Source organism: Chelonia mydas, chromosome 8, assembly GCF_015237465.2.
Source record: "Chelonia mydas isolate rCheMyd1 chromosome 8, rCheMyd1.pri.v2, whole genome shotgun sequence".
NCBI classification, from domain to species: domain Eukaryota; kingdom Metazoa; phylum Chordata; order Testudines; family Cheloniidae; genus Chelonia; species Chelonia mydas.
Window position 1 is genome coordinate 6,900,028 of NC_057854.1, and position 15,337 is coordinate 6,915,364.

General features: G+C 51.3%; 1 protein-coding gene across 1 annotated transcript; it reads left to right on the forward strand.

The window, feature by feature from the left end:
- The first annotated feature begins 1,123 nt into the window (after nucleotides 1-1,123).
- On the forward strand, nucleotides 1,124-10,960 carry ARSI (arylsulfatase family member I). Its single transcript, XM_007071526.4, has 2 exons — nucleotides 1,124-2,330; nucleotides 4,665-10,960. The coding sequence occupies exons 1-2, from the start codon at nucleotides 2,011-2,013 to the stop codon at nucleotides 6,064-6,066; spliced, it is 1,722 nt and encodes a 573-aa protein (XP_007071588.2). The 5' UTR covers nucleotides 1,124-2,010; the 3' UTR covers nucleotides 6,067-10,960.
- Nucleotides 10,961-15,337: the final 4,377 nt, after the last annotated feature.

A 15,337-nucleotide genomic window follows, 5' to 3' on the forward strand; every position in this document is an offset into this window, starting at 1 on the left:
TATTCTGAATTTGAGGTTTTCCCATTACAAGCCAAATCCTGCTCATTAAAGTCAAGAGGAGAAGACTCTTGTGAGTAAGGTGAGCACGACTGGGCATCAGCCTTGACTTGGTGATAGGATGTAGCAAGAAAATGGCCCTTTTCATTGACATACACCAGCATCACTGGCACTTAAGTAGCTATTGAAACAATGACAGGTATTCCTAAAACTGCTTTGAACTATTCTATATTCAGATCTATAGGGGAGCCACATCTATATACCTACACCTACATGGGAGTAACACCTATATATCTACATTGACATCTACCTGAAGGGTTGTATAGGACACTAAACTAATTCTTGGGGACTGCTATAATGCAGACCATTTAAGTACCTATGCGGGAAGAGACATTGATTCTATTGCTCCTCACTTGCCATGCGACCTTGGACAAGACATTTAACTGCTCCCTGCCTCAGTTTCCCCATCTGTAAAATGGGAATAATAATGCTAACTCAACTTTGGAAAGTGCTTTGAGATCTACAGTTGAAGAGTCCTGAGTACCATTAGATAGTCCTGTGTTATTAATTTTCCAAGATCTATAACTAATCATTGCCATTTCCCCTGAATAGGGAATCTTTCAGCTGTTATTTATTTATTTATATTACTGTAGCACTGAGGGTGGGCTCCACTGTTTATCCACCACCATTCCAGGCCTACCTCTGCCACCAGCTCTTTATATCATCTGGACACATCTCTGCAAGGGCGAGAAAGGGGTAGCGGTGGGGGAAGGTTTTTCTGCAGTCTCAGGAATTTGCCCTGCAGTGACTCCAGAAAAACATATTTGTCTGGTTGGGGGTCGTGGTGAGGAATGCCAGACAGGCCTACCAGGAGCCTTGATGCATCTGGAGGGTGAAGCATCCTGTTTAAAACCTTCAGGTTCAGAAAAATGAAAATGCCTCCAGGAATGTGGGCAAGAAACCTCTGTGTGCTGCTCCTGGAATCAGTTCCCTGCACACATCAGAGAAGGAGACATCCACGCTGCAGCTATAAAGCAGGGGAACAGAACCAGTGTTAGGACCCTGCAGGGCTCTGGGCTTCCCAGCTTTTTTCCTTGAAGTCAGTGAAAGAACTGGGAGGGGCTGAAGCTCAGACTCCCCTTAAACCTGGCTGCTTAGCCTGTCTCCTGGGCAGATGTTACAACTTTCTGCCTTCCTCGCTAGTCTTTTCAGGAGGGAACTTTCTCTCTTTCCCCCTCTGGCTCTGCTCTCATCACTCGGGTTGCAGTTTGAGCAAAGCTAAGCAGGGAGCTTCCAGGGCTCTTTGTCCAGTTTTGAAAAACTTCAGGGATTCTTGAGGGAGCTCATTTGGAAGAAGGGGAAAGGGGAAAGGAAAAACAAAACAAAACAAGGGAAGGAAGAAAGGAGAATAATGGTGATCTGGTCTTGCCAAGAAATCTTTTCGGTGCAAACTGTGAAGAAGGGAGAGCCTGGTTCATCACCGTGGGGTGAGGAAGAGGACTCAGCAGCTGTAGGCTTGAACTTTGGCTCCATCTTGCACTGGGGTTTACATAAAAAGAATATATTCTGCTGAGACAGGGCTTAACGAGCCATTTGGCTAGCCCGGCATTCCAACAGCTGAACGGGACAAGAATCCAGCGTGGTCTCTAGCTGGGTTTTGGGTAGTTGTATTAAAAACGAGACATTGCAGCACTTTTGGAAACTAAATAACATCCCAGAGGAAATTAACTTTATGGTGCATGTGTCTTTGACTGTATCAGCTTGAAGATTATTTTCTTTTTACTGGAAACAGCTCTACAGCACTGGTGGATTTAATTACTTCTTCTTCTTTTTTTTAAAGAGAGAGAGAGAGAGTTGTTTCTATAAAACTTGCCAAAGGAATTTGAAAGAACAGACCCTAGGGTGGGAGGGTAGATTGTGATTTTTTTTGGAGGAGGAAGAGGTCTCCTATTCCTCTTTCTCAGTGGAAGATGCTTGGACAATAACCGCTGAAGTCTGAATGCTTGGTCCAGCATGGCTGTTTATGCTCTCACAGGTTTCTCACTAGTCAGCCTGCTTAGTTTTGGCTACTTGTCCTGGGACTGGATGAAACCCAGTTTGGTAAGGGACTTTTCTATGGACCCAATGGAGAAATCGCTCCCTCCTGCCTTCTCCAGACCACCTCACATCATCTTCATTCTGACTGATGACCAGGGGTACCATGATATCGGGTACCATGACTCAGACATACAGACACCAATGCTAGACCGGCTAGCAGCCGAAGGAGTTAAACTGGAGAATTATTACATCCAGCCCATCTGTACCCCATCCAGGAGCCAACTTATAACGGGCAGGTAAGACAACAACTTCACCTGTCACTGTCCTGGGAAACTTAACAGTTTCTTCCCTTCTCTTCTGACCAGTTAACCCCAGCTTACTGTGGGCAGGTGTTTATGAGATAGCCCTATGGAAAATACCCAAGTAGTAAAACCTTGAGGCTCTCTTAGGAAGAATCCCTTGGAAAAGAATTGTTTTGTGTATTGTGTAATAAATTGCTTGAAACTTTACACTGTAGACTCCATGGGGCAGGGATCTTGAACCAAACTGAGCACTGTGTAAGCAGGCACAACTCCCATTGAAGTCAAATGATATTATGCCAGGGCTAAATGTGGTCCGTTAGCCCTGGTGGTTCAGTGGTTAGGGTGCTAGCCTAGAACTTGGGAGAGAGGGATCCATGCCCTTGCTCCACCATGGACTTGTGTGACCTCAGGCAAGTCATTTAATCTCTCTGTGTCTCCATTTCCCACCTGTACAATGGGGATAAAAGCCCTGCCCTGCCCCACGTGGATGCGTGAGGATAAATAATAAAGATTGTGAGTGTTCAGACACTGTGGGAATGCGGGTCCAGATAAGTACTTAAAGAGATATAGCATGATCTAGGTCAGGGGTTCTCGACTTTTTTGTTTCTGAGTCCTGTTTCCCCCCAACATGCTATAAAAACTCCACGGCCCACCTGTACCACAACAACTGGTTTTCTGCATATAAAAGCCTGGGTTGGCGTTAGGGGGTAGCAAGCAGGGCAATTGCCCGGGGCCCCATGCCACAGGGGCCCCCGCAAAGCTAAGTTGCTCAGGCTTCGGCTTCAGCCCCGGGTGGCAGGGCTCAGGGATCCAGGCTTCAGCCCCATGAGGTGGGGCTTCAGCTTTCTGCCCTGAGCCTCAGCGAGTCTACCACTGGCCCTGCTTGGCAGACCCCCGAAACCTGCTCGTGGCCCCCCAAGGGGCCCTGGACCCCTGGTTGAAAACCACTGATTTAGGCGACCAGGCATCAGGCTGGGAGTCCGGAAACATGAGGATCTATTCCTGACTTGCTGTGTGAGTGCTGGGCAAGTCACTTAGGCCAAAGTTTTAAAGGTGCCTTCAGGTAGGCAACCAAAATCACTGGCTGTATTTGACAGTCGTAGCCTGTACCTGTACCTCAGGCTTCCCATCTGTAAAGCGGCTCAAATGGTGCATGCCCATGTCTGCAGAGTCTTTGGAAACTGATGGCTATAACACAAATTAATAACCACCTGAAAAGGGAGAACCTCCGGTTCCTCCATCAGACCCCCAAAATGGAGGGAGACAGCTGCAACCTTTGCGAACAACTGGGAAAGAAAGAGCTGGTATCTGCATGGCCATGGTGTTAACGTGATAGTCTCTATGGCTGTGCATTATATGATCCTTTCTTCCCTTTACACTGACTCATGGGGTCATAGAGTGGCATCGTCCATGTGGTGTTTGCTTTGACCATGAGGCCGTAGGAAGCTTTCCTCTCATAGTAGTAATAACAATACTTGACATGTTTTTAGTGCTTTTCCTACTTGCTTGGCTTTACAGCCATTAATTGCTGGATTCTCACAATGGCACTGTGAGGGAGGTATGTGCAACCACCTCTAAGTCCATAGTCTTCTCCTGTAGAGGGTGCAGGCTGACTCTCTATTGAGCCATATAGCGCTTTCACTGTAGATGCATCTTGTGGTGGCAGCCCATGGCTGCATGTCTCTAGGGTATGCTGCATGTCTACAGGAAAACTATGACAGCACTTGGAGATCAGTGTTCATTGTATGAAGCCTGCCTCATCTCAGTCTCTTGGTGCTAAGGGTCTGGATAGAACAGATGCCACCTGAGTGCTACTAGAAGAGAGAAACTACCTGAATTTGGGAATGGGAGGAAGGAAGCTAATATTCCCAGGACAGACTTCGTCACCCTGTGGACACACAGCAAACTGCGAGATTGTGCAAGCCTTACTCATCTTGTTGAGCCCTTGCTCACACAAGTAGCCCCACTGACCTCAACGGGATGACTCATGCAACACAAGTAATCTAGCTTTTTACAGGAGAGCAGCCCAATGACCATTCTGCACTGCTGGCTGGAGGGGCATTTACTGAACTGATTTTGCACAGTTTGTTCCTGTAGGATACATAACCGGCTTTCCAAATGATAGTGGATGCAATGGATTTAGATAGAGCAACTTGGACAGGAGTGTGTGGTTGGGACAGCTGTTAAATAGGGGTCTGCCATGTCAAACCTAGTGCAATGTGTTTCCTCTCCCAGGCACACAGGCAGGCTCCACTAAGGAATGGAGGCTCAGAGCTTTTCTGGATCAGAACTAATTTCTCTTTTTGTTTTTCTTCATTCCCCTTGTAGGTACCAGATCCACACGGGCCTTCAGCACTCCATCATCCGGCCCCGGCAGCCCAACTGTCTGCCCCTGGATCAGGTCACGCTGCCCCAAAAGCTGCAGGAAGCCGGCTACTCGACGCACATGGTGGGCAAGTGGCACCTTGGCTTCTACAAAAAGGAATGCCTGCCCACCCGGCGAGGCTTCGACACCTTTCTGGGCTCCCTGACAGGCAACGTGGATTACTACACCTACGACAACTGCGACGGACCCGGCGTCTGTGGCTACGACCTGCACGAAGGGGAGAACGTAGCGTGGGACCAGAGTGGGAAGTACTCAACCTTCCTCTATGCCCAGCGAGTGAACAAGATCCTGGCCACCCATAACCCCAAGGAGCCCATCTTTATCTATGTGGCGTTCCAAGCCGTGCACACGCCCCTGCAGTCCCCCAAAGAGTACATCTACCGCTACCGCTCCATGGGCAACGTGGCTCGGCGCAAATACGCCGCGATGGTGACGTGCATGGATGAGGCCGTGAGGAACATCACCTGGGCACTCAAGAAGTACGGTTACTATGACAACAGTGTGATTGTGTTCTCCACGGACAACGGCGGGCAGACGTTTTCCGGGGGAAGCAACTGGCCTCTGCGAGGCCGCAAAGGGACCTACTGGGAAGGCGGGGTCCGCGGCATCGGCTTTGTCCACAGCCCCCTGATCAAACGCAAGCGTAGGACCAGCTGGGCGCTGGTCCACATCACAGACTGGTACCCTACGCTGGTGACCCTGGCTGGGGGCAACGTGTCTGAAGCCAAGGGCCTGGATGGGTACAATGTGTGGCCGGCCATCAGCGAGGGCAAGGAGTCCCCGCGCACTGAAATCCTACACAACATCGACCCCCTCTACAACCACGCCAAGCACGGCTCCCTGGAGGGCGGCTTTGGCATATGGAACACAGCTGTGCAGGCCTCCATACGGGTGAGAGAATGGAAGCTTCTGACTGGTGACCCTGGCTACAGCGACTGGATCCCTCCGCAGATGCTGACCAACTTCCCAGGGAGTTGGTGGAACCTGGAGCGGCTGACGGATAGCGTGCGCAAATCCGTCTGGCTCTTCAACATCTCGGCTGACCCCTACGAGCGCGACGACCTGTCGGACCAGCGCCCAGACGTGGTCAGGGCTCTCTTGAAGAGGCTCGTCCACTACAACCGGACTGCGATCCCGGTTAGGTACCCGGCCGAGAACCCCCGGGCCCACCCGGACTTCAACGGTGGTGCCTGGGGGCCGTGGGCCAGCGAGGAGGAAGCGGAGGATTGGGAGGGAGGTGGTGGGCCGCTGAGAAATAAAAACAAGAAGAAGAAGTGCAAGATCTGCAAACTGCGCTCCTTTTTCCGGAAGCTGAACACCAGGCTGATGTCAAACCGCATCTGATGGGGCTTCCGCAGAGCTCCCGACGCAGCCGCTCAAGGTGGGTGTTCCAAATGGCCAGGACAATGGGAGGGAGAGAGGCAGATGGCCACAGAGACAGCAGCGCACTCTCACTTTCCCTTGCACCAGTGGACCCGCGCACAAGGCCAGCCAGTCACAAAAGCCCCCCGATGTCTTTCCCTCCGGACTCCCCCAAATTGAGCAACCTGTAGGGATAGCCATCCGGTCTGCAAGGAGCTGGTGTCCAGGTTAGGTGGGCGAGGGAGAGCGACGGGGGTCCTGTTCAGTGCACGTTACATCGGTCGCTGGTTGTCGAGCTGTCTAGCCCGTTCCAGTGCAAAAGAATGAAACTTGCCGTAAGCGATCAACCCAGGGACCAGTTCAAACGCACCATCCTGGGAGCAAAGCTTTAGACGCAGATCAAACCCACGGTACTTGAAGCTTCATGAGGATGTTCTCAAGTGGTTCATATGAGGGAGGCTGGCCTGCTGAAGGCTGCTCTCAGGGCAGGTTTCCCTGATTGTCTGGCTCTATAAAATGTGCTGTCACCTTATGGAACCCTAGTGAGTGTGTTGCCCCATGTGCCCCTGCTCTGGGAACCCTGCCTGTCCTTTCTCACTCAGCCCCGACGACAGCTTTTCCCTCCTGAAGGCTTTACGGCAGGTGGCAGCACAGTGAAGGCGAGGCACACTTAGTTTTATGTTGATGGTCCCTGGCTCAGAGACCAGGCAGAGCCTGGGGGCGGCAAGAGAATACTATCCCTAATGGACACAAAGGCAAACAGACTGTATATGGGCCTGGATCAGCGTGGCCGTGTGGTGTATTGGAGACGCGTTTGCACTGAGAACTTATGGGGCGTCAGCCTTTCAGTATAGAACAACCCCAGTTCACATTCATCTATTGTACAGGCTCATGCATGTACACCCACGTGGACAGATATGTGTGGATTCACTTACCCCCCCTCCACCACCACCACCACAATGGGTTTGAAAGAAGGCAGCTCCCTGATTCTCAACTCCCAGGGGTGTCCTCTGCCAGACAGCCCCCCCCCACCCCCACCCCACACACACCTTTGCAGTGACAGCAGAGCAGCTTGCCTCATGGCCTTGCTGCCATGTTGATGCCGGCTCTGGAACAGAGGACCAGGTCTCTCGGACACTTGCTCTGTTCGGTCTATTTTCCAGGGTGTGCGTGGATTCCCAGGGGCAAATGTAGTGCAGCTTGACGATGGGGATGTAGGGAGGAATGCAGGTGTGGGATCAGTGTGTAGTAACACCTTGCTGGGCTGCAAACTGCAGGCATCTCTTTTGTTTGTTCCCAGAGCTGTTCCTTACTCAAAACACTCTGATGATGTGTTTGCACCAAACAGGCACCCACTGCTTCCCTGGCTGCCGAGTGAATCTCCATGCTTGCTCAGTCCTGCCAGCAAAGGGGGGATACCATACCGCCCTCCTTCCTTGGGAATTTAACTGAGGAGATCATCTGAGGCCAGTCCTCTCTGAGCGCGACAGAGTGCAAATTGCTGGTCCTCCACTTCTGCTTCCTTTTACTGCTGACCTTCCTGTGGCATGCGTGAGAGAGAGTGTGCACCCGCGTGTGCCACGGAAGGGGGCTGGCCAGGAAGAAAGGGGGTAAACAGCTTTAAAAGCATTTTTAACGTGTGGTGCATTTACATTTACACAACGCGTCTTACATTTCTCCCCACAGGTTTCTCTTGGTGCAGCGTGTGTAGGCGACGGCCCTGCTGTGAATTTTGAAAATAGTTATTTTTGTCTCTGGAAAATGAGGACTGTTAGGGCTTGTCAGCTTTTGGATGAGCAGGGCGGGCCTTTTTTTTTGCAAAATAACATTCATTTTACATCTGTCCCTGAAGGACGTGACAACTGACAGCATTTTCACTGGGTACCTTGCGGAGTGCTTTCCCGTTGGCTCCGTATGTGTGTGCGAGGAAAGAGACAGAGACAAGGCTGGGGACGGGAGAGGAATACAATGACATCTGTGTTTTTCTATTATTATTTAGATTATTTGGAGGATTGTGATTTTATATAGAAAGAGGGGAAAAAAAACCCCAACAACAAGAGGAAGAGAAATGGGAGGCCGTGTTACCCTAGAGATGGGCAAAAATGGGAGCTTTCGCATTACCCACCAGCAGGACATGGATCAATCTACCTGTCTATACAGTACCCATCACTGCACTATGGTCCTGATCCTGCAAGTTGTTCCGTGTGGACACCCTCCCCTTCCCCCCCGACCCCGGAGTTCAGTGGGGATCAGCATGGGCTCCAGGGCCTGGCCAGGTGGAACAGTTTGCAGGATTAGAGTACATCTGAGCACTGTGCAGAGTCTCCTATCAAACTCACAGATAGGGATGGTTGTTTCTCTCTCCTCATCCCCTGGTTGAAATCTGGGTCCTGTTGAGCTGCACTCTGCTCCATTTGGGATGGAAGTATTCTGACCCTGGGAATGGTTCCGGTTTTGGGGCATCTCTGTGTCAAACGGTGGTGGACAAAACTAGCATCAGAATTGGTTTTCCAACACCAAAGGCCGCAGGGGCCGTGGTGGCTGAGATTGAAGTTCAGTTTATTCAGCTCTGCCATCACCCCACCCAGTGCAGGGCCAGGGGCAGATCAATAGTTCTAGCTTGGACCCATCTCCCTGGTACATTGGCAGGGTTATGACCAGTTACAAAGCAGACACAGAGAGCCACTTACCATAACAGACCTAAAATCACCTACCAGCTCAGATGACCCAGGGGAGAGACTATGTGTTCTAACAAGCCACTTATAACTAGCATCACAGCAATAGAGTGGAGCATTCCATCCCCTTATGCATTATGCTTTGTTTAATGAATAAGTAAGTGAGATTTCACTTATGGGCCCCATTTAGCAGAGCACTTCAGCAGGTGCTTAACTTTAAGCATGCGCTTAAAGTGTGTCCATATCCAGCCAAACACATAATCACACACGTAAATGCTTTGCTGAATAAGGACAGATTTAAGTACATGCTTAAAGTTCAATATATTTTAAACCCTTTGCTGAATCAGGGCCTTTGGGAAGAATCCATACAGAGCAAGAGAAAAGGTGAAAAAGAGCTAAAATAAAGATCAGACTTGGAATCAAAGCAAAGGGGGATGCTATGCAAAAACAAATCATTATTGATCATTTGAGAAAACAGCTTTAATGGGAAGTTGGACGTGGGCAACTGTTATAACCAAATTCATGATTGGGGGTGTGTGGTGTGACAAGAGTTGGTCATAAAATCTCTGAAAATTTTTAACCAAATTTCGCCATTTTTTCAAAAATGGAAAATCCATTTTGATTTTTTTCAATTTTTTCCATGTTTTGATGATTTTCTTTGTTTTGTTTCTTTGTTTTAAATTTTTTTCCCTTTCTTTTCTGTTGCCAATTGGAGCGATCAGTCTAATGCAAAGCTTTTGGAAATGATTCTGAAACAGAAAACTCATTTTAGACAATTTTCAATTTTTGAAAGGAAAAAAAAAGGTCGAACCAAAAAGTCTCTAAAAGCAGAAAATGAGTTTGTTTCACAACCCAATGAAATGAATGAAACTTTACTGGAAAATTTTTAAAGCATTGTAACTTTTTTTGTAATGGTTGGTTAGCTCTAGTGGTGACTTCACAATGATTGCATGTGCCATCTTTGAGCATGCTTAATTCCATGAGACCAAATCTGAGCGTCATGAGAGAAAGGGACAACTGATTCTGGGAATGGGAACATTGGTTCCTGGTGACAGCAGCTGGTGCAAGCTACATCTTATTTTCTATGTGTTTCTCAATTTTGAGCCAGTGACCACTTTGTCCTGCCTTCTCAGCTAATCCTCTGTCACTCCCAGAGATGCACTGTTGTCCCATCCCTGTACTGAGACACGCTGGCTCAGTTTCCTTGCTCCGTGCTCTGCTTCCAGGTGTGATGAGAAAGGACAGTGCAAACTGCTGGAGGATAGCTCAGCGGAAACAAAACAACCTGCAAAAAACACTGGAAGAAAGGAGGGGTCTCAACCTGCAAAGATAGGCCCCAAGGAGTGCTTGTCACACTCCATCTCCTCCCCTGTCTGGCTCTAGCTCTAAGAAAGTCTGTGGGTGAGATTTAGCTAAGCCCACGGCCGTTCTACTTCTGCCTTGGCAATAGTGGCCATGAGGAGCTGCCCACACACCGAGGAGATCTATTTGCACAGATATGCTAAGATCACTCTCTTGTAAAGTTGCAGAAGCCAAAGTATATTTAAAACATCAAGCCCTAGGAGCCGAGCGACAGCCAGGTTCCCATGGAGGAAGCCGGTCAGTGAGCAGCGTCTCGGCAGGCACAAGCTTTGGCACAGGAGGACTGGAGTGCTGGGAAGGGAGAGCCCAGCATTACGGCATCTGCCTCTCCTTGGCCAAGTCTCCCTCTCTCTCTCGCTGACGTTCCTGCTGAGACCCAGGCCAGCAGCCCTCCTTTTTGGCCTGCCTGTTCTCTCCGTCGCTGAAGCAGGGATCTGGAAGCCTGCAAAGATGAGACTTGGGAGACAGCTGTCTCTAAGCGCTGCTCCTTTCTCCCCCTCTTCTGCCCCCGTGCTGTTACTCCATAAAGGCTGCTTGGTTGGGAAATTGCTAGGAGGTTAGAGAGGAGTTTGCAAAATACAGGGTTTCAAAGCAAAATGGGCCTGTTTGTTCCACATGACAATTACCTCCAGCATTACCCAGGATGCAGTGCAGCAGCCAAGTCACCTATTTGTCCTTAGCATTAGTGTTGGTGATGCTGTCGCCGTTGTTTGCCACGTCTGGAATTGCCAGTGTTGCTAGCACCCTTTGTCTCCAGCTGGGCCCAGCCCCCTACCCGGCCTGTCTCTTACTCGTTCTCCATTTTGTTCTATGATGCCATCAGTTGATTAATAAACTATTAATTTTATGCACTTTGTGGTTATGTTCTGGGATGGCGAGGATGAGGCGGACTGCGTGAGCGACCTTGGCACACTCAGACACGCTCGTCACTCCTTCATTAATTCCCCTCTCTCGGTTTCCTCTCCAACGGGAGCGGTGCAAGGGGACAGACGAATGGCCCTGGGGTGGCCTCTCTTCATCCATGGGGCTAGGGGAGCAGCAGTGTGAGTGACAGCGCCTTGCTGCATGTGTCTGCTCTGCTCAGCCCTACCTTGGAGGGGCTGATCTCCAGAGGGGAGAGGACAAGCCAACCTCCATTTCAGATCGGCGCTCAGCCTGCGCGGAGACTACCGACACGGGGGCCAGGGCGGGCTACTGGTGGGATGGCTCTGGGGGATCAATTCCCAGCTCGGGTAGATAGACATGGACTAGCTCTGATCAAGCTACATGCTAAATGTAGTGCTGTAGCCACAGCCACATGGGCAGCAGCTTGGGCTGGTTGCCTCAGTACGTACCTAGGCTCTCAGACAGGGCTGTACGCGGGTGGCTAGACTGAGCTGCTGTCCGCGCTCTACTGCCATGGTGCTATTTCAGTGCAATCAGAGCTAGTACATGTACGTCCCAGCTATTGTGCAGCGGTGCCCTGTGACGCCACGGAGCAGACAACGTGCCTCCGGTCTCCTATGGGTCTGCATCAGCCCCATCCCCCTGCAACCCGTATAGGCCTGTATCAGTCCCTCCCTCTGCACCACCTCTAGGCATTGTCTGCCTGATTACAGGTTGCCCATGGGCTCCAGAAGAATTCACGTCCCGTGCTGCTCGGCCAGAAACCTGGGAACTTCAGGCTGGAGCGCAAAGGGAAAGGAAGGAAGTGTGGGGTATCCAAAAGGGGATGCACGGGATGGAAACAAATCACCCCCTCCATGCCCGTAGCCCTCACTCTACTAGGCTCCATGGTCTATAATGCTTCTGAACACGTCTCCATTGCTCGATTTATCACACAGGTGTAAGGCCTCACCCCTCAGCCTCCAGCACTTAACCTCCTGCCCTCACCCCCCCCAATCATAACCTCAGCTCCCAGCCCCCGGAAGCCCAGCGCAGGATGTGGACACTGGGATAGTGGCTGGAATTCCAGATACAGGCTAGGTGTCAAGTATCAAAAGGGGAGTGCTAGACTGTTTGCCTGACTTCCCCTCCCACCTTTCCCAGGTGTGGCTGGTCAATGCAGTGCAACTTGTCTTCTGAGGGGAGGGCAGAGGGACTGAGAAGTGTCTAGGGTGGCAGCCAGTAGCCCTTCCTTTGTCTGGGTAATAATAATAATATCCAATAATATTTCTTTATGTTTAGTGCTTACACAGAGCTCTCCATACTGGAATTTCAAAGCACTTTACATATTAACGCATTATGTCTCACAATCCCCGGTGAGGGAGGTAAGCGTCCTTATCCCCATTTTACAGATGGGGAAACTGAGGCACAGTGAGGCAAAATGACTTGCCCACGGTCACTGAGCGAGCCAGTGGCACAGCCAGAACCTGCTGCAGTTTCACACTCTAGATTTTCCCCGACAGCTGCTCAGACTCACCCCTCCTTGCTGCCTGCTACCATAAGAAAGGCCTCCACACTCCTGACTTCCCTCCTTGCTTACGACTAGCTGCTAGAAGCACACAGGAACACAAGTGTGCTTGGGAGCTGTATTTATATATTTAGCATACAGTGGATCCAGTTTCTCCTGGAATCATGCAGAGATTTATGCCAGCGCAAAGCAAGGGCCAAGTGAGTGCGAAATGCTAGCAATTCAGAGTGGAAGCGTTTCACGCCTTCTGTGCACCAGTGTACGGGACTGCACGAGGGGCAGGGCAAGCGGGAATGGGGCCCATTGTGCCTTCCCATACAGATGAAATATCATGAGAGTTATAAGCATCTACAAGGCAGCATCCCAGGCACTGTCAGAGCACGGGCTTTGAGTTTCATCACACACACATATTTATCAATGCTCTTTTCCACCTGTTTTGTTTAGTGAGGGTTGCAGTGCCCCCTAGTGGCTCCTGGTATAAAATATACCTTTCAGCATGTCACCGACATGCGGTGGTTTCACATTTGACTTTTTGTCCAGAGGCCTAGGAGGCATTTATAGAGGGATGCATCCTTGGCCCGGGCTTACAGGCAAATAGCAGCTGGTGGCCTTGTCCTGTCAGCAAAACACCAGACAAACCAGTTTAACTTGCACCAGATTGTACTGAATGACTGTGTAGGACAGGGGTGTGTGAGGACAGTTCGCTGGAGAAGGTTGGAATAGGTCTAGGTGGGGAGGAATTCCCCTCTATGTGACCTCTGCTTAACTGAGGCAGAAGGCAGTACTCTGGTATTGTCTAGCCAAAGGGATCCTGGCCCAATCCACCTAGAATGAATGGATACATGAGGATTTTCTGCTCTGTGAGGAATTGGCATGGATAAATAGAGAGATGTGACATATACTGGAATAGGCCACAACTCTTCATGCAGACACATTCTCTCTGTTTTGCCATTTGACTTGGTTATAAGATTTTCTTTCACCTTCTTCCCTAAATTGTTGCTGGGTGCACTACAAACGGCTGCTGTCTCCCACCCCAGAGGCAGCCGCATTTCAGTAGCAGGAGAGCTGGCCTCCCTCTCATACTTGCCAACTGCCCCACGTGGGGCAGGAAAGTCGTGAGTTTTCCTGCCTTGCTGCCCCAAGCGGCTAGGTCTGAGCGGCAAATAGCTTTGGGTGCAGTTTTCAGCTGTGAAGGCTAGAGGCTGCTGGTCTCACTGCAGCTGAGCAGTCAGAGGCACTGGGTAAAGGCAGGGTGTGCAGGGAAGGGGAAGAGGCAACTGTATCCCCTAACCCCTACCAGACCTCAGCAATGGGAGCACATTCTCTCCCCGTCCCGCACCCCCAGAGGGGTACCAGGGTGGGGTGGGAGGAAGGAGAGATCTTCCCCCAGAGGAGAGGCAAGCAAAGAAAGACATCTCTGCCAAGGTGCCCCACCATAGCGGGAGGGAAGCAAGGAACCAGCAGACACCCTGGGAGGAGGACCAGGCATGTAGTGAGCTAAGGCCCGCACGGCCGCAGCTCCTGCAGCTTTGGGACTGGCCAGAGACTGATGATTTGATGGAGAGATGAGGCCTTCTTCCTCCTCAGCTGGTCAGATCACTTCCGGGGGTAGCGCTAGAGGCAGGAGGCATGCAGGGAAGCCGGAGGTGGTGGCGCTCTGGTCCTGAGGGGAGCTCCTGGAGCCTGGCCTCTTGCCTGGGGGCGGGGGGAAGGCCTCAGCCCTCGAGACGTGTGGGATGGCCCAGGGTGTGTTTGCCCCAGAGGCATCTGGGGGCTGTGGGGTTTCAGGTGAGGCTCCTGCGATCTCACTCTGCACTGCAGCCTGTACCGAATGTGCTCAGGCTAGTCCAGCCAGGAGAGCCCGCTGAGCGGTAGGCACCCCCCGGCTCTGACAGCAGGGGCTTCAGCAGCACCTACATCCAGGGGCAGTGGGGCGGTGGCCATGGATGCTGACACTCACTTACTTCCATGCACCACTGCGTGCATGGCTCCGGCCTGGCTAGGATGAGCAGGGCATAGCTACCTGAAGTGGGGGCATCCCAGGGGGAGAAGGAGAAGAAGAACAGGGCCATCAGCAGGAGGAAGTGGAAGGGAGCATGACAAGGACATACCTCACATGAGAAAGGAGCACCTTGTCCCAGGTGGCTGGCCCATTTAAAGGCATCAGGGCCCATCTTGGCTCACCAGTAAGTAATTAACTCCCCAGGTGGCTGGTTAGCAGCTAATTGACTAACGAGCCCTGGGCCTGATAAAGGCTACCAGAGCACAGTTGGAGGACAGTGCTTCTAGAGAGAGGGCACCTAGAGAAGCCACCAGGAGGTGGCTGTTTGCCTGTGACTCTCCCCAGGGATGAAATGGCTGAGTGGGAAAAGGAGGGCTGGGGACTCCTGGGCGAGGGAGAGGAAGCCCATCTGAACCCTCACACAGGCCTTGGATGGGCTTGGACTCGAGGGGCTAAAGAAGAGACGAGTGCCCTCTGTAAAAGAGCTAACAAATCAGACCCCCCCCTCCACACCCACACAAAAGGGAGTGTCGGTTTGAAGTATTTGGGTCTGAGCAGGGCTGTCCCTAGGGGGGTGTGGGGCCTGGGAGGAATCAGCCTGTAGGGGCCCCCCCGTAACCGTTTTTTATACAGGTGAAATCTGGTGTGGGGAGGGGACACCAGTGCTGGGGGGCGAGGGATGATAGAGAGTCACAGGGTGGCAGCCCTGTGCTAAGGGCGAGGGGGCCGCATGGGCTGGCGGGTCCCGGAAAAGGGAGTGGTCTGGGGCAGAAGGGCAACGGATGGGGTCAGCCTGGCGCTGGCGTGTTCTGGTGGCGATAG

Coding starts and splice junctions, on each gene's coding strand:
- ARSI (XM_007071526.4), top strand. CDS start 2,011: ATGGCTGTTTATGCTCTCACAGGTTTCTCACTAGTCAGCCTGCTTAGT. Junction 2,331..4,664: donor AGCCAACTTATAACGGGCAG/GTAAGACAACAA, acceptor TTCCCCTTGTAG/GTACCAGATCCACACGGGCC.